We start from the raw sequence: 19,713 nt of genomic DNA on the forward strand, positions 1-19,713 counted from the left end.
CGCCTGCCTCTGCCTCCTGAGTGCTGGGATTAAAGGCATGCGCCATAATGCCCGGCCAAATAAAATTTTTTGAGAGAAAAGTTTTGAAGGGAAAGTTTTACTTTTTTTTTTTTTTTTTTTTCCTTTCCTGTTACAGAGAAATCCAAGTTAGAAGAGCACAGTAAGAGGTCTAATTTCCGGGTCTTTGTTGTAGAGCCTAAGAGGGTGGTGTTGCTTTTAAACCATTGCTTTCTGTTCTGTTGCAGAGGACTCCACAGATGTTGGGGAGGAGGATAGCTTCCTTGGTCAGACTTCTACCCACACATCCACGCCACAGACATTCAGTTACTTCTCTCAGGTCTCAAGCAGTAGTGATCCTTTTGGGAACATTGGACAGTCACCCTTGACAACTTCAGCAATGTCAACTGGACAGTCAGCACTTCCCAAGCCCCCAGCCACACTCCCTTTTACAACCGGATCCCAAGATATGCTGAATGCATTTCCACCATCAGTTTCCAACGCTCCCTATGGTGCTACACCTTCCTCACAGATGGGAACAAGTACCTATTTGCCTTCTCAGCCAAGTAGTCTCCCTCCAAATTTTGGGAGCCCACCCCAGGGGATTCCTCATCAAGGACATAACCCATATCGCCACACTCCTGTCAGCAGCCGGGCAAACCCCTATATAACACCTCCACAACTACAGCAGTGTCAGACGCCAGGCCATTCTTCCTACCCTCCACCTTCTGGATCCCCTGTGCAGACATACCAAATGCCGCCTGGACCATTGCCACCGGTATGTGATTATCATACTACTATTTTCTCACTTTAGTGAAAAATTTCAAAAAAACTTTACATGTTTTAAAAAAAAATTTGAGATTTCTTTTTATGTCATGTGTATTGTTGTCAGTATGTGTGTCTGTGTACCATGTGCATGCAATGCCCTTAGCAAGAAGGAGGCATTCGGTCCCCTGGAACAGGAGTTACACATGTTACCCACCATGTGGGTGCTAGGATTTGAACCTGGGTACTCTGGAAGAGCAGTCAGTGTCCTTAATTGCTGAGCTATCTCTTCAGCTCAGCTTTATGCATTTTAACATGCACATGAGGATAAAACATTTTTAGCTTATTTTATATATAATGTTTATGCATTATAATGTGTATATAATATATAATGTTTATACATTATATACATAATGTATATACATATGTATATGTATTATATACACACACATATATATTTATGTATTATATATATGTAGGTATTTACCTGAATGTGTTTCTGTATACCATGTGTGTGCCTAGTGTCCCAGGATGCCAGAAAAGGTGGTTATATTGTCTAGAGCTGGAGTTCTAGGCTGTTGTACATTACCATCTGGGTTCTGGGAACTGAATCCAGGTCCTCTGCAATCACAAGCAAGTGCTTTTACCCAGTGGGCCATTTCTCCAGCACCAGGACAAAATGTTTTTACAGAGGAGTATGGTGTGTAACTGGTCAAAACCAAGATGTTAAATGTGGTTGGTAGACACTCCCACTGAGCTGTACCCAGGCTTACCTTTTAATTTTGAGACAGGATCTTGCCAAATTGCTTTGTTTGACCTCAAACTCTTTCCTGCCTCAGTCTGAGTAATTGGTATTGTGTGTATATGGCACAAAGGGGATTCTTTGTAAATCGTATGCTTTGGAGACTAGCAAGATGGTGCAGAGTAAAGGCATGCGCCACCAGATCTGAGGCTCTGATTTACATCCCCAGGGCTCATGCAATGCAGAGAGAGAACTGATCCTACAAATTGTCCCTTGACTTCCTCACTTGCCTATGATATAGGCATGCTCACCCAAATAAGCAACCAAACTAATATATAAATATAAAATTTGTTCATATTCAAGTTTATAGCACCTATTTACTGGAGTAATAGTTGATTTTAATTGCCTAGGTACTCTCAGATAGTTTTGATATTAGTATATAATATTAATAAATAAATGTTACTTAAGGACGTGGGAGAATTGAGGCAGTATAGACTTCCAGCTTCTCATCTTAATTATACTAGTTAGTGAAAATGCTCAATTACAGTGACTAAATAGATTTCTCCATTAAGTTTTTTTTTTTAACTCACTCTGTAGATCAGGCTGGCTTTGAACTTATAGAGATCTGCCTGCCTCTGCCTTCAGAGTGCTGGGATTAAAGGCATATGACACCACTGCCCTGGTCTCTACTAATTTTTTTTTTTTTTTTTTTAAGATTTATTTATTTATTATATGTAAGTACACTGTAGCTGTCTTCAGACACTCCAGAAGAGGGAGTCAGATCTCGTTACAGATGGTTATAAGCCACCATGTGGTTGCTGGGATTTGAACTCTGGACCTTTGTAAGAGCAGTCGGGTGCTCTTACCCACTGAGCCATCTCACCAGCCCCTCTACTAATTTTTTAATGTTTATGGAAATTCTTCTCTGCGTGTATGTGTTAGACTAACATTTAAATATTTACATTCTTAGAAATGGAGTGACTGGATCAATATGGGTGATCAAAAGATTTTAAAAATTATGGGACAGATCATGTGCATGGAGCACAAGGTCAGGTCATCCAGAGACCCAGGACTGAGAAGGAGAAGTGGGCACAGAGTTCTGCTCCTAACCAAGAGGCTGTTTGTGCATGATAGTGGCCAGGAGAGGGAAAGCGGTTGTCGTCCATGGAGTGACATGGTGCCACACTCCAGGGCAGGCCTCATGCTCAGGAGGGGTTGGCCAACACAGAATAAACTCGGTTTTGTGTGTGTGTGTGTGTGTGTGTGTGTGTGTGTACTTTTTGTTTGTTTGAGTTTTTGTTTTTGCTTTAAAGAGAGAAAAAAGAACAAGAAATTGAGTGAGTGGGAACCTGGGGGAGGGATCAGGGGAAGGGAAAGGATATCAAACTATATTGTGTGGAAAATTTAAAAATAAATTTATTAAAGATTTCAAAATTATGGGAGACATTATTGGTAGGTGTCAGTTTGCCATTAGTGTGCAGAAGTCTAGTTTACTTTGCTGATTTGAAGTTTTAGTATAGTAGTTATGATACTAAATGGTTACCTGGAAAGACATGTAGGATAATTACTACTGATTCCAATCTGATTCTGAAGTGGTTACAGAATTTCTCTTGGACACATGTGACAGTCTTAATTTCCTTCAGCTTCCTACAGCAGTGCAGTCACCAGCGCAGCAGCAAGTCCCTGCCAGACCTGCAGGACCCCTTATACAGGGGCCATCTCCTTTTGTACTTCAGAACCAGTACGAACCTGTTCAGCCACACTGGTTTTACTGCAAGGAGGTAGAAGATAAACAGCTATGGATGCCTTTCAGCGTTCTTGACTCTTTGAATCTTGAAGAGATCTATAATTCAGGTAAGTTCCCATCTGTCTTAGTCAGGGTTTCTATTCCTGCACAAACATCATGACCAAGAAGCAAGTTGGGGAGGAAAGGGTTTATTCAGCTTACATTTCCATACTGCTGTTGATTACCAAAGGATGCAGGACTGGAACTCAAGCAGGTCAGAAAGCAGGAGCTGATGCAGAGGCCATGGAGGGATGTTCTTTACTGGCTTGCCTCCACTGACTTGCTCAGCTTGCTCTCTTATAGAACCCAAGACTACCAGCCCAGGGATGGTTCTACCCACAAGGGGCTTTTCCCCCTTGATCACTAATTGAGAAAATACCTTACAGCTGGATCCCATGTAGGCGTTTCCTCAACTAAAGCTCCTTTCTCTGTTGATAACTCCAGCTGTGTCAAGTTGACACAAAACTAGCCAGTACACCATCACATTTGAGACAGAGAAAGAAAGAAGGGTATATATCTATGGTCTTATTTTCAACTGTCAGATTCCTTAATCTGTGCAGGTTTCCAGATCCTACTTTAAGATAGTAGTACTAATTAGTATATCCTGAGTTATTGAGCAAAGTATTCAAAGACGTAGTTAGTAATGTAATAGCTGGTCACAGTGACATACCTTTTCATCCCAGCATGGGCAGAGTTCTATGAGTTTAAAGTTAGCCTGTCTACATGGTTAGACCCCGTCTCAGTAAAACAAAACATAACCAAAAAGTTGTTTTAAATCAGAGAGGTAAAGTCATTATATAATCCAGGTTTTAGTTTTATTTCTCTTATGGGGTATGAAGTATTTTCTGTGGAACTCTGTTTTGTGGAATGCTGTGTGAAAAAAGTGTTCTGAGGTCTGAAGAGTTTTGGGACTAATTATTCTCATGTCTATCTCTTGAGAGAGGTGCCACAAAAGTGTATCGAAGGCTCTGAGTAGTCTTGCAGCATACAAATATGATTCTTTCTCTTGATATTATTTGATTATGAAACTTCAGTGTCAGCCAGTATTCTCTAGTGATGTACTTCCTGGAACCTTTCGGTATATTGCTGTTATTGCACCGTTTTACTTTTTAAATGGGGTCTCATTTAGCCCAGGGCTGGCTTCTAACTCACTAGGTAGCTATAATTATCCAGTAACTCCTGATCCTCCTGATTCCATATTCCAAGTGCTGGGGTTACAGGTGGATGACAGTACATCTGGTTTGGCATCACTACTTAAAAAAACTCAAACTATTTCAGTTGTTTCCTGATTGTGTTAAAACTTGCCCTGGCTCTTCGTAGCAGCTCACTCCTGTGATGTCAGTACTTGAGAGGATGGAGCAGGAAGACTGCTGGGAGCTTGAGGGCAGCCTGGGCTAAAGAATGAGACTCTGCCTCAAAAGCAAGCAAACGAACAAATAAGTAAATGAATAAATGTCATGATTTTGAGCAATACAGATTATCTTGTGTTTTCAAATAAGAAAAAAAGCTTAATTGTCTGCCTTTGAGTATTGACTAGTAGCATCATGAATGTATTTTACAGTGTGCTTGCTAACATTAGAAGAAAATGTCCTCTTGGTTTCTAGTGCAGCCAGATCCTGAGAGTGTGGTTCTAGGCACGGATGGCGGGCGCTATGATGTGTACCTTTATGACCGCATGAGAAAGTCTGTGTACTGGGAAGAGGAGCCAGCTGAAGTGAGACGCTGTACTTGGTTTTACAAGGGGGACACAGACAGCAGATTTATTCCATATACAGAGGAGTTCAGTGAGAAACTAGAGGTATGATATGATTGTTTTATTTCTTTATACTTTTCTTTATAAAACAAAGGCATGTGTACAAGACAGGCTTCTGTGATACCACTCACAGTGGAGATGGCTTTATATACAAGGTGGCCTGTGTTGATCCTGTCACAAAGGAGATTGATACCATCATTCAGGAAGTGCTGCATATAGCACAACCCCATGTCTCAAGATAACACTGTGTGTTTTGGAAGGGGCACATTCCACATCTACTAAGGTGCTCATATCAGGCCTTCAAGCAAATTTAGGTAGAAACTAGACATGGTAGCACTTGCTTCTAATCTCAGCATTCATGAGGCCGAGGCAGAGTATCATGGATTTGAGGATTGCTGTGGGCTAATGGAAGAACCAGTCTACAAAACGGTCTCCCTCTCAGTCTCTCCCTCTCCCTCTCAGTCTCTCTCTCCTCTCTCTCTCCCTCTCAGTCTCTCTCTCCTCTCTCTCTCTCCCTCTCTCTCTCCCTTTCCCTCTTGTTTCTCTCTCTCTCCCTTTCCCTCTTGTTTCTCTCTCCTCCTCTCCTCCTCTCTCCTCCCTCCCTCCCTCCCTCTCGTTCTCTCTCCTCCCTCTCTGCTGATCTTTCTCTCCCTCTTCATCTCCCCACTCCACCTCTCTTATGAGACAGGGTTTCTCTGTGTACCCCTGGCTGTCCTGGAACTCACTTTGTAGTCCAGGCTGGCCTCGAATTCACAGTGGTCCACTGCTTCTGCTTCCTGAGTGCTGGGATTAAAGGTGTGCGCCAAAAAAAAAAAAAAAAATCTCTTAAAGTTTTATGGCACTTCTTTATGTGTATGGTCTCACACGTGCACATGTTGCATGACTGGAGGCCAGAGAACATGCCAGAATTGGTTTTCTTCCTTCTACTTTGTGGGTCCTGGGAGTGAAACTTAGGTATTTAGGTTTGACAGCAAGTGTCTCTGCCCACTGAGCTTCTCTACCACTGGCCCTTAAAGCATAATTTAGTTAGTTCAGTAGGGAAATATATAAAAGGTGTTAATTCCTAGAACTTGATTTTTAAATACGCAAATTACTAAATACACTGTAATTGTTGGTGCTTTAGGCAGGGTCCTGCTGTAGCTGTAGTATCCCAAAGTCCAATATTGTAGGCTTATTATTTTGAAGCTAAAAGTGCAGTGTTTGTGAGTATCTGAAAATAGAGCAAGTACTTTTTTTTTTTTTTTAAGATTTATTTATTTTATGTATATGAGTACTCTGTTGCTGTTTTCAGACACCAGAAGAGGGCATTAAATCCCATTACAGATGGTTGTGAGCCATCATGTGGTTGCTGGGAATTGAACTCAGGACCTCTGGAAGCAGCCAGTGCTCTTAACCACTGAGCCATCTCTCCAACCACAGCAAGCATTTTCTTTTAACTGTAATGATAATATTGTGTGTGAGTGACACAGCTTCAGGCTGGGCTAGCGAGCCAAGTCTTGCCCATCGCATCGGCATGAGGCCCAAGCTCCTGCCCAGCTTTCTAAGAAACCCACTGCCTCACTGGAGGCAAAGGAGGGTGAGAAGTGAGAAACAGATGATGCCCATGACTGGTGTGTGGTTGATCCTGTCCTGTCTGACTACCAGGACAAAGAGCAGAAGTGGTTTCGATTTGAAAATGCCTTTAATTTTATAATGACACAGTTATCTCCATAGAAAACCAGGTGAGCCTTTAGAAATACCATTAGCCCAATACAGGAGTTGAGAGTGTCTCTGTGTAAAGTCAACCAGTATAATTTAGCAGCATTCCTGTGCACTAGAACTAGCCAGTTAGAAATCATAATAGAAAAAAAAAAAAAAAAAAGAAATCATAATAGAAGAAAGATTCTGTTTATGATGCCAAGGAAACTACAACGTTTGTAAAAAAGTTCAATAAAAGACACTCATGAGGGCTAAGGCTTGTAGTTCAGCAGAACATGTCTACCCAGTGTGCACAAGCCCTGGCTTTAATTGCCAGCACTTTGAGGGGAGGAAAGATTTGTATAAGCTGGGCACAGCAATATGAGCCTTGAGGCCCAGCTATCTAATGCTGTATATAGCAAGATTATCACCCCCACCCCTAATTGGTCTTCATGGAGGGAAGCTTTAGAACAAAAAGTATAAAAGTGACCAGGAAGCCGGGCGTGGTGGCACACACCTTTAATCCTAGCACTAGGGAGGCAGAGGCAGGCGGATTTCTGAGTTTGAGGCCAGCCTCGTCTACAGAGTGAGTTCCAGGATAGCCAGGGCTATACAGAGAAACCCTGTCTCGAACCCCCCATCCCCCCAAAAAAGTGACCAAGAACAGTAACACATACCTTAATCCAATCAGCTGGAGGCAGAGGCAGGTAGATCACTGAGTCAGAGGCCAGCCTGATTTATATAGCAAGCTTGAAACACTGTCTCAAAAACAAAACAAAACAAACCCAAAAACCACCACCACCACCAGCAAAACAAACAAACAAAAATCGACTGGTGGTAACACCTTTAATCCCCACACTGAAGAGGCAGAGGCAGACAAATCTACAGAGTTCCAAGACAGCCAGAGCTACACAGGGAAACCCTGTCTCAAAAACAAACAACAACAAAGACACTGGGTGCTCTTATAGAGGGCTCAGGGTTGATTTTCACCATTCACACACAGCTAATAGTGATTGGTAACTCTAGTTACAGGGGATCTAACACTTTCCCGACTTCCTAGGACACCAGGTGTGCACATGGTACACATACATACTCACACATTATAAAAAAAAAAGTGACTCAGGAGTAGAGCTGAATACTGTGTTTGATATGTACAGTCTCAAAATCAGCGTTGTCACCCCTCCACCCTGAGCACTGTTGAAGTACTAGCCCCTGTGAGTACTAGCACTGTATGCACAAATGCCGCTTTGTGGAGGGCTAGGGTGTTGCAGGTAGAGTCATTTGAGATGAAGTTACTTGAGGAGGGTGGTCTCTAACCCCATGTAGCTAGTGTCATATACATCAAGACAGACTTGTTTGGAAAGACAGACTGCTGTGGTTTGATAAAGGTAGAGGTGGGAGTCAGACTTACAGCACTGAATGGCCTTGATTGTAGCAAGCCAATGGTAGTTAGGAGGGCGTGCTCTGTGTAGATTTCTGAGAATCGGTATCCAGCTGTCACCTTGATTTTGGAGTGGTAGCCTCAAGAATTATGAGGCAATAAATTAATTTTACTTTGCTTGGCTTGTTCAGCCCTACGAAACTGATGTACTGTCTAAACCTCCATTATTTTCCCCATGTAATGGATGTATTACTTAGGAGTGTGTGAGAGCAAATACTGGGAGAATTTATGTCAGATAGTCAGATGGCAGGACAGTATGGCAGCCAGTAAACCAGACTTTCTGTTACTGCTGTGCCTTCAGCGTAATCCCAATGGCCCTCCATACTTGTCCTGGTGTGACTCAGATCGACTGCACCTCATTACGTGTGTGTTGTCTCTGCAGGCTGAGTATAAAAAAGCTGTAACCACAAATCAGTGGCACCGCAGACTAGAGTTTCCGAGTGGGGAGACTATTGTTATGCACAACCCAAAGGTAAGGTGCTTTCTGGGATGGTGGAAGACCCATCTGGAAAATTATTCTGCTGTATGTGTGATAATGTTTCATTTTTAGTGGTTCTGGCAGTGATTTATTTACAATAAGTGGGGTACTTTTTCACTCACTCACTCACTCACTCACTCACTCACTCACTCACTCACTCACTCAAGCTCTGATGTCCTAGAACTCACTTTGCAGACTAGGCTGAAACTCAGAGGTCCACTTGCCTTTGCCTCAAAGGCCCAAACCACCCCACCTGGCAAGTATATTTTGAAATAATTTAATTATCAATCATGGACACTCAACTTTTTTTCATAGATTGCCTGTTTGGGTGACACATTAACTGGTACTAAGTATTATCTTAGAAGAAGAGCTTAGTAAATTTTTTCATTTGGTTTGATTGAGCCCCTCTTTCTACAAAGGGCTAGAGAAGATATTCGGGGTCTACTCTCTATTGAGCTCCTAGCTCTGCCCTTGTATTTTGAGAGCAATGGTGGGGAGACAATTTACAAACCAATGTGTATATAGAAAATTAATAATAATCATAGTTTATTACTTTGTTTTGTAGGTGTTTTGTTTTGTTTTCGAGACAGAGTTTCTCTGTGTAGCCCTGGCTATTGTGGAATTCACTCTATGGACCAGGCTGGCCTGGTCTCAAAGATCTGCCTGCCTCTGCCTCCCGAGTGCTGGGATCAAAGGTATGCCATTATCACTTGGGCTAGAACATACACTTGTTTATGGTCAAGAAAACTATTAAAATGTAAAAAAACAAAACAAAACTCAGTGTAGTATGTAATCCTTATTGATACTGAAAGAAAATATAAATAGTATGCAAAGCTAACAAATGAAAAATAAAAGCCTCTCCCTCACTGAATGTTGTGTTGCCTGCATTTAATACCAGCACTTGGAGACTGAGACATTCAGATCTCTATGAGTTTGAGTTCCAGACTAGCTAGGGCTACATAGTGAGACCCCGTCTCGAAAAATAAAACAAACAAAAAGAGGTTTTTTAAATCACTTTTTGTCAATGAAACCAAATTTGTAAGTTAATTGGAAATTTTGCCATTTAAAGTGATTTTTTTTTTTTTTTTGGCTTAGATATGCTTATTTTTTTTATTACTTTTTATTATTTATTTATTTATGTTTTTTTGAGACAGGGTTTCTCTGTGTAGCCCTGGCTGTCCTGGAATTCACTCTGTAGACCAGGCTGGCCTCAAACTCAGAAATTCACCTGCCTCTGCCTCCCAAGTACTGGGATTAAAGCTGTCCACTGACTGGCTTTAGATATGTTTATAAGACAAAGATTCTTACAGGTAACTTGTACAAAACTGGAATTTTACCTCAATATTTTTATTTTATTTTATTAGATATTTTCTTCATTTACATTTCAAATGTTATCCCTAAAGCCCCCTATACCCTCCCCCCGCCCTGCTCCCCAACCCACCCACTCCTGCTTCCTGGCCCTGGCATTCACCTGTACTGGGGCATATGATCTTCGCAAGACCAAGGGTCTCTCTTCCCAATGATGGCTTACTCGGCCATCTTCTGCTACATATGCAGCTAGAGACACGAGCTCTGGGGGTACTGGTTAGTTCATATTGTTGTTCCTCTTATAGGGTGCTGACCCCTTCAGCTCCTTGGGTACTTTCTCTAGCTCCTCCATTGGGGCCCTGTGTTCCATCCAATAGATGACTGTGAGCATCCACTTCAGTATTTGCTGGGCACTCGCATAGCCTCACAAGAGAGAGCTATATAGGGTCCTGTCAGCACAATCTTTCTGGCATATGCAATAGTGTCTGAGTTTGGTGGGTGTTTACCTCAGTTTTTAAATTCTTTTTTTTTTTTTTTTTTGGTTTTTCGAGACAGGGTTTCTCTGTGTAGCCCTGGCTGTCCCGGAACTCACTTTGTAGACCAGGCTGGCCTCGAACTCAGAAATCCGCCTGCCTCTGCCTCCCGAGTGCTGGGATTAAAGGCGTGTGCCACCATGCCGGGCCTTAAATTCTTATATTTACACACACACACACACACACACACACACACACACACACACACACACACACAATTTATAACTCCCTCCCATTCTTGTAGTGCTGAGAATCTCAGGAAAAAAGTCAGTCTCTACTGCCTTTGTTTTAGGTGTGTGCTTCCCAGCATAAGCATCTGAAGTAATGATAGGCTGTTTTGATGGTTAATGGTAGCAGGACCTCCACAGAGTTTGCTCGGGGAGCAGTTCTTCTTCATTTATAACATCTGTATTGGGAAGCATAGGGCTTTTTATAGTAAGCATATTACTTTGAAGTAGGCTTAGTTGTATATTCCTGTAGTCCAAGCACGGGAGCAGAGGCAGGACGATGGCTGTAGATTCTGGTCTAACTTTATCTGGAAGAGATCCAAGTCAATCTGGGGATGAGTGTTAAAGACCCCATCTTGAGAACCAACTGAACCCCTCCCCAAGATACTGCTTAACCTAAGTTGGAAAATGACTTTGCTAATGAGCCTGTGTAATCTTGTGTCTTGAAGGTTATCGTCCAGTTCCAGCCTTCTTCAGTGCCAGATGAGTGGGGGACGACCCAAGACGGACAGACAAGGCCCAGAGTTGTAAAGCGTGGGATTGACGACAGCCTCGATGAAATTCCTGATGGTGTGTTTAGTTTGCTTGAGAGAAAAGCCCGTTTATGCTGTTCTGTCCTCCTTTGCTGTGAGGAAAGACGCGGGTACTAGAACTACTTCAGCATGCTCAGAAGTCAGCCATATGCTGCCCACAGTTCTGTCTTTTTTTAAGTATTGTTCCTTTTTAAGTTTTAGATTAATTAATTAAAATGTGTGGAGTGTTTTGCCTGTATAAATGCATATATGCACCTTGTGTGTGTCTGGTGCCAACAGAGGTCAGAGGGATTCAGATCGCCTGGGCATTAGGGGTGGTTGTGAGCCACCATGTGGGTGCTGGGAACTGAACCTGTGTCCTCTGCCAGAACAAGCAGTGCTTTGAATCACTGAGCTGTCAGTTCTACATTTCTTTTTGATTTGAAATAGGGTCTCACTATGTAATCCTGGCAGTCCTGGAGCTCAGAGATCTGCCTGCCCCTGCCTCTACCTCCTAAATGTTAGGATTTCATGCATCTCAGAACACAATTGTATTACTTTTATGTCTTCATTTTTGGAATTCTGTTTAAAATACACAAACCAGATTCTATAACATATGTAATATGTGTATATGTGTTGTTATGACAAAGTGCTTTGCCAATTTTGGGGAATGTAGAGCTACAGTTTATTTATTTTTTAAAGATTTATTTATTTATTATATGTAAGTACACTGTAGCTATCTTCAGACACACCAGAAGAGGGCACCAGATCTCATTACAGATGGTTGTGAGCCACCATGTAGTTGCTGGGAACTGAATTCAGGACCTCTGGAAGAGCAACCAGCTCTCTTCAACTCTGAGCCAACTCTCCAGTCCTGTAGGTTTTTTTTTTTTTGTGTAGCCCTGACTGTCCTGGAACTCACTCTACTGTAGACCAGGTTGGCCTCGAACTCAGAAATCTGCCTGCCTCTGCCTCCCAAGTTCTGGGATTAAAGGCGTGCACCACCACTGCATGGCCCAACCCTGTAGTTTTAAAAGGTTTACTTAGGTATTTTATGTACATAGATGCTTTGTATGTCTGCACACATCAGAAGACGCATCAGATCCTATTACAGATCAGATGGTTGTGACTTGCCATGTGCATGTTAGGAATTAAATTTAGGATTTAGAAAAGAAGCCCCTGGGGTTGTGTTTGTAAACCATGCTTGGCTGTATTACTCTTGTAGGAGCTGGCAAGCTTTTTTATGAGACAGGAAGTATTTCAGACTTCGTAGATGTTCTAGTTTGATCTCTATTGCTGTGATAAGTATTATGACCAAAAACTACTGGAAAGGGAAAGGTTTATTTCATCTGACATTTTATAGTCTGTCATTGATAGAAGTCAGGGTAAAAACTTGGAAGCAGAAACTATGGAAGATGCTGTTTCCTGGCCTGCTCTCTGGCATACGCTTTCTTATGTATGTACCCAGGACTGCCTCTTGTGTATGTGTTTCTGTAAAACAGTTTGTAAAGATAGGTGGTGATCAGGATTTGGCTCATGGGTCTTAGTTTGCTAATCCTGTGCAATAATGTATACTTAGTTTTTCCTATTAAATCTTTGTGCCTTTTATTTTGAGATAGGGTCTCATGTAGCCCAAGCTAGTCTTAAACTTTGTGCAGCCAAGGCTGACTTTGAACTCCTAATTCTTTTTGCCTCTACCTCCCAAGCACAGAGATTGTACTCATGAACCATTATGCCCTGTGTTTTTTAGAGGGTTGTTTTATTTATTTATATTTATTTTGATAGAGGCCCCCACTATGAAGCACTGACTGGCTTAGAACTTGCTATTTAGAACAGACTTGCCTTATATTACAGAGCTCTTCCTGCTTTTGCTTCCTAAGTGATGTGGTGATTCTAGGAGGTACCAAATTTGGCTTTTTAAAAGATTTATTACTATTTTTTCATTCATGTGTATGTGTGTAAATGCTTGAGGAAGCCAGAAGAAGGTAGCCTATATTCTGAAAGTGGAAGGGAGGTATAGGCAGTGTGACCACATGACATAGTGCTGAAAACTGAACTTAGGTCCTCTAGGAGGAGGAGAAAATGCTCCTAACATCTGTTCCATCTTTCCAGTAACCCTGCCCCCAACCTTTTTGAGACAGTCTTCACTATGTAGTCAAGGATGGCCTAAAACAGCAGTTCTTCAGTCTTAGCATCCCAAGAGCTGGGGTCACAGATGTATACCTCCACACTTGGTTTTCTTCTTTTGTGCCATTGAAGAACAAGTTTTATTTTGATATTAGACATTTCATTGTCTAATAAGATAAAATTAGGTGTTATGAGATCTGGATGAAATAGTGTAGGAAAATAGATTGAACTTTGAGATATTTCTTGTCTTATTACTGTTCTATTATTATGAAATGACAACAATGGGGCTGGAGAGGTGGCTCAATGGTTAAGAGCACTGACTGCTCTTCCAGAGGTCCTGAGTTCAATTCCCAGCAACTACTTGGTGGCTCACAACTATCTGTAATGGGTTCAGATGTCCTCTTCTGGTATGTCTGAAGACAGCAACAGTGTACCCATATACAAGAAAAGACACCAAGACCAAGGCAACTCTTAGAAAAGGAAGCATTTAATTGGGGGCTTGTTCTCAATTTCTTTCCATCATCATCATTGTGGGAAACATGGCAGTAAGGCAGGCATGGGGTTGGAGAACCATTTGAGAGCCTTAGATCCTGTTTTGAAGGCAGAGAGAGTGACTGGGCCTGGTATATGCTTTTGAAACATCAAAGCCCACTCCGTGACATAATCCCTCTAAGGCCACACCTCCAGTCCTTCCCAAACAGTTCCACTCCCTAGTGACTAAGCATTCATATATGAGCCTATGGTGGCCATTCATACTCAACCATACTTCTAGAGGTTTTTGTTTTATTTAGAGACAGGGTTACAGTGTATAGTTCTGACTGGCCTGGAACTTGCTTTGTAGACCATGCTAGCCTCCAGCTCCCAGGGATCTACCTGCCTCTGCCTCCAGAGTGGTGGTACTGAAGGGTCTAGCACCATGACTGGCCATCGTAGAATGTTTTGAATTAAGGGGAAGGACTTTGGGAACAAAGACTTTAAAATTTTATATTGTCAGATTGCTTGTCCATGTTGGGCTTAGTGTTCTATGGAGGGTCTTTGATTTTGTTTGTTTGTTTTTTTTGGTGTAGGGGATTGAGTTTAGGGACATGTTCATGTACACACTTTACACTACAGAGCTACAGCTTCATTGCAGTCCTGTGGAGTTCTGAAAAAAATCATGGAGAGTCAGTAGGTGTGTGAAGAACTGATGTTTCCTTGACTTCTCCATTTAGTGTATCACTATTTGCCAAGCTAGACAAATTATCCTAATTTGATACGGGGTAATGAGAGATACTTGCTTGGGAGGGTAATGGATTTCTTTGGCTAGTTTATGATAAAAAGGATATCAAGAATTTAGCAATTTAATTAACACCACCAAATACTCAGCATTGTATATGTTTGTGTTTTATGCTACTGCTGATCTGTTGGTTTGTTTTTACCAGGGGAGATGCCTCAAGTTGACCACTTGGTGTTCATGGTGCACGGCATTGGGCCTGTGTGCGACCTGCGCTTTAGAAGCATTATCGAATGTGGTGAGTGCAAGCCCACTCTGAGTCAGTGCTGATAGAGGGCTCTGTAGTATTCACTTTTATGATTATTCCTAGCTGTGTACTTACGGCCAGGGGCTGTAAGTGGAGATTTCTGTGGTCAGTAGGAAGTATTCATCTGTGTTTGATCTGCTCTTAGTACATAAAATCCTGTATTCTGAAGAATTAGAAGGTACCATGGTAATAATTTCACCATTTTGGCCAACAGCCAGCTGGCTGAGCCCCTGCAGCAGCATAGAGCTCCTGTGTGCTGAGCTGCTGCGTAGGGAGTCCTCTGAGAGGCTGTATAAGGACCAGAGAGTCTTAAAAACCTTTGTCTGTAATAACATCTGTGCTTTTTCATTGGCCTTACAGATACACCTTTGTGTGTGGGTCACTGTTACCTCCAGTTGTTAGGAAAGGCCTTGACTGAGTTAAGTGTACTACTGTTACAGTTGGTTGGTTCTGGAACCTGGTGCTGAGGAGGGAGTTTGAGGTAGTTAAACCAATCTTTTTTTAGGGTTTAAATACAATGAAACTTAGCTGAACAGTCAGGTGTTCGTTTACTATTTTGTCATCATTTTTTAATCATATAGATTTATCTTAACTAAAAATGCCAGCCTAGCTGTGGTGGCGCACACCTTTAACCCTAGCATTTTGGGAGGCAGAGGTAGGAAGATTTCTGAGTTTGAGGCCATCCTGGTCTACAGAGTGGGTTCCAGGATAGACAGACAGGGCTACACAGAGAAACCCTGTCTCGAAAAACAAAACAAAGCAAAACAACAACAACAAAATGCCAGTACATTTTAGTTAATTAATTAGCTACAAAGCTAAGATAATTTATTCATGAATTTTTTTTTTTTTTTAAAGTGGATGATTTTAGGGTGGTTTCTCTCAAGTTGCTGCAGACACACTTCAAGAAGTCTGTAGATGAAGGGAAAGTCAGCAGAGTGGAGTTCCTGCCAGTTCACTGGCACAGCGCCTTGGGTGGGCATGCCACAGGTGTTGACAGGTTTGTAGATTTTGATAACTTGTTTTTCACAGTAGCTAAAATTAGAGGCACATTTAAATTTTTTTTCTTTTTTTTTCTTTCTTTTTTTTTGTTTTGTTTTTTGTTTCTTCTTTTTTTTTTTTTTTTTTTTTTTCTTTCTTTTTTTTTTTTTTTCGTTGAGGCACATTTAAATTATAATACAAAATGGCTTCTTCCAACATGAGCAAATCACAGCCTGTTAATATCTGGCTGTACCCTGTGTATATCTGTGTTTATTCCTATTGTAAGTATTTAAGGATCTAGGAAATCTTAGACAGAGTTTGTTTTGGATGCTGGAAATTGAATTCAGATTCCCAGATGTGATGAAAACACCCTAGCTCTCTCTGAAGCTGGCTTTAAAACACCTGATCTGTTGTGAGTCAGGAGGGGCCTGCTGAGAATGCTCTAGGATGCTCATTAGCATCCTTGTTAATAGTCAGTCAGATCTTCTCCATGTGATAGCTAATGTGTTCAGATTATGGCAAATTTCCCCATGGGGAGAAAATTACCCCTCTTTGGGGCTTACATTTCTAGTTTCTTGGTGAGGAATACACAAAACTGTTAAACTGCAGGCCATTTATCAATGCCACTGAATGTTAACAGCATTTACCAGGCACTGTGGCAGAAATTTCCCCTTCAGTTTTGAATGCACCCATTTGAAACCCATAGGTCCAGACAGTATTTATGCTGCCACACAATGCTAATAGCATGTTCCTAGCTATTGACATTGTGATGTGATGGGGCCTGTGCTTTCATAAAGCTAACCCTGCAGACAGCGTTCTGCCCACACTGTGCTGGGCTGTGAGACGCTTGCTTCCTCTGTGAGTGCTCACAAGCTGCCCTTAGAGGATTCTTGTTTCTGGCAACTCCTTTTATATTCTAAGTGTGACAGCCTCTTGTCTCTGCCAGCCACAGTTTTGCCAAGTATCCAGATTTTTAGTTAGTCAAAAGAAAAATGGGACAGTAGACTTGTGTATTTAAAAACAGAAGTCTTCACTTATGCCAATTTTTTTTTTTTTTAACATAGCAGCCCATTGTAGAATTCTGAAATCCAGAGTGCAGTTGTGGCACAGATAACTTTATTTTACTTTATCTTAACTATTTATGAATTATTCTACCAACAAAATCAGCTCATAGCTAGCCTGTGACATCTACAAGTTGATTGTACGAATTAATATATAATCTATACCTTGTACTCTTTTATTTTTAATAAATAAAAATTTAAACTGTTGAGCTGGATTGATGGCTCAGTGGTTAAGAGCACTTGACTGCTCTTCTGAAGGTCTTGAGTTCAAATCCAGAAACCACATGGTGGCTCACAACCATCCACAATAAGACCTGACCTCCTCTTCTGGAGTGTCTGAAGACAGCTACAGTGTACTTACATGTAATAAATAAATAAATCTTTAAAAAAAAATTAAACTTAAAAATTCAGAGTTGAAGGTACATACTGACAGTAACTTTTTTTCCTTTTAAAACAGGAACATCAAGAAAATTACCTTGCCAAGTATTGGTCGGTTCCGTCACTTTACCAATGAGACTCTGCTAGATGTTTTATTTTACAACAGCCCTACCTACTGCCAGGCAATTGTGGAAAAGGTGGAAGTGGAGATAAATCGGCTACACTCACTCTTTTTGAGTCGGAACCCAAACTTCAAAGGAAAGGTCTCCGTTGCTGGTCACAGCTTAGGTAAAGCTGCCCCATCGTCTCTGTTGCACTGTTTGGTTTGTTCAGATGTTGAATTTTGTCTTGTTTAAAAACTTGGAAAGCTCAGGTTTGTGAACAGAGGACAGTGTTTGCAGTTGAGACTGCCTTTGCTCTTCAAATCCAGTAGCAGAGGAAGGCTGTGCAGTTTTGTTGTTGCTGTTTTAAGATTTGTATTTTACTTATGTGTATAGGTTTGAGTCTGAATGTGTGCCATGTGTATGTGGGTGCCCTTGGAGGTCAGAAGAGGATAGCTTATCCCTGGAGCTGGAGTTGTTTGTAAAGTGTTGGATGTGTGTGCTAGGAACCGAGCTTAGGTCGTCTGGAAGAACAGGATGCACTCAGCCCCTGAGCCATCTCTCTAGCTGGCCTGCTGGGTGTGGGGTTTTGTCATTAGATGAAGTAGGAATATTGCTGCTGTCCCATGTAATGTGAATTTGCTTCTTTGGTTTGTTCAGAAGTTTTTTGTGTTTTTCTGGCTGCAAAACGTAGAGCATATATAAGATATGTGTACATGCATGGACATGTGTACTAGAGCACCTTTGTGGAAGTCAAAGGGCAACTTGTAGGGTCAGTTTTCTTCCACCGTTACATTGTACCTTAGTTTGGTTCCTATTGCTTTGATAAACACTATGATCGAAAGCAGTGTGGGTAGGAGAGGGTTCATTTCAGTTTACAGTTATATTCCATCGTGAAGGGAAGTCAGGGCAGGACTTCCTGAGTACAGAAAAACTTGGAACAGGAACTGAAGCAGAGGCCATGGAGGAATGCTTCTTCCAGTAGGCTTGTTCTCCCTGGCTTGCCAGTGTGCTCAGCATTACCTGCCCAGAAATAGCACTGCCCATGATGGGATGGGCCTTTCCGCATGGCTCCTTGCCTGACTGGTGGGGGTATTTTCTCAGGTGAGGGTTCCTGTTTGCTCCTGGCTAGTTGACAGAAACCTAAGAACCGACACATGGGCTCTGGAGATCCAACTCAGGTTGCTAATTCTGCATGGCAAATACCTTTACTGGGTGTGCCATCTTGCTGACTATGATTATCAGATTTTAATCAGCAGTTTATCTTTGTATGACTTCTGTCAGAGACTGAGAAAAAGCAGAATTTATTTAACGCTGAAAAAATACTTGGGCTAACTTTGTTATAAAGCACAATATCTTTTTCTTAGGTTCTTTGATACTGTTTGACATATTGTCTAATCAAAAAGATATGAGTGTCTCTAAGTCTCCAGGATCTGTGGCTGTTTCTAATGGAGTTATGAAACATTCAAATTTTCAGGAAAAGCAGGTAAGGTTGTTGTTACCCTGCTGACACTGAGAGTTAAAGCTGGAGCTGAGGTCTCCCAAACCTGTACTGTTTCCTGTAACAGTTTCCAATTATCTAGACTCATTGAGGCTCAGAGGTACAGTAGAAGAGCTGAAGCACATGCTTGTGATCCTGGCTGAGGTGGGAGGGTGATGGGTTCAAAGCCAGCCTGGGCAACACAGAAGACGCACTCTTTACAACTAGGGGTTTCTCATTCTTTTTCTTTATGGATTATAAAGTAAATATGAAGGCTTAGGATTTCTAAAAGTAAATTGTTATAGGAAATGGGAACATGAATAATTTACTAAATGTATATATTTTAAAATCCAGGTGAAAGATGGCAGAGTACTAAAACCAGTTCATTTTTAGAGCAAAATTATTTCATAATAATTTTATGTAGAATTTTTGTGGGAATGTTGTGTGAGCTTTGCATTGTTTTCTCCCCTTTGTATTAAGATATCTGAAGAGTCAAAGCTGATGTCAGATGAATCATGTGACCTTGATGTTGAGGATGAAGAACCCCTAACTTTGCATGGGACCCTGGAAGCACTCAGCCTGTTTGACTACATTAGCACTTTTGAAAAGGAAAAGATTGATATGGAATCTCTGGTACTGATAATAGCCAGATTTATTTTGTTTAAAATTATTCTTTCTTTGTGTAAGCTTGAAAACTGAAGAAAGATTTAGGCATTTTAACATTAGATTTTTATTTCATATAAGCCCAAAACTTAAATGTTTCTAAAAAGGGGGGGGGGGCTGGGGCAAGAGAGATGGCTCTGTGGTTAAGAGTACCTGCTGCTCTTGTAGAGGCCTGGGGTTTGGTTT

The 19,713-nt window shown here is 41.5% G+C and overlaps 1 protein-coding gene across 2 annotated transcripts in view; it reads left to right on the plus strand.

Annotated features, from left to right (window-relative positions):
* Sec23ip (SEC23 interacting protein) overlaps positions 1–19,713 on the plus strand; it is a 44,309-nt gene that overhangs the window by 5,432 nt on the left and 19,164 nt on the right. For both annotated transcript variants that reach the window (XM_021199581.1, XM_029540710.1), the window contains exons 2-11: positions 246–775; positions 3,148–3,358; positions 4,895–5,088; positions 8,544–8,633; positions 11,157–11,277; positions 14,768–14,857; positions 15,722–15,863; positions 17,363–17,571; positions 18,752–18,870; positions 19,345–19,497. In XM_021199581.1, coding sequence (XP_021055240.1) covers positions 246–775; positions 3,148–3,358; positions 4,895–5,088; positions 8,544–8,633; positions 11,157–11,277; positions 14,768–14,857; positions 15,722–15,863; positions 17,363–17,571; positions 18,752–18,870; positions 19,345–19,497 — 1,859 coding nt within the window. The remainder of the gene's footprint in view (positions 1–245; positions 776–3,147; positions 3,359–4,894; positions 5,089–8,543; positions 8,634–11,156; positions 11,278–14,767; positions 14,858–15,721; positions 15,864–17,362; positions 17,572–18,751; positions 18,871–19,344; positions 19,498–19,713) is intronic.

This window comes from Mus pahari, chromosome 1, assembly GCF_900095145.1.
Source record: "Mus pahari chromosome 1, PAHARI_EIJ_v1.1, whole genome shotgun sequence".
Lineage (NCBI taxonomy): Eukaryota > Metazoa > Chordata > Mammalia > Rodentia > Muridae > Mus > Mus pahari.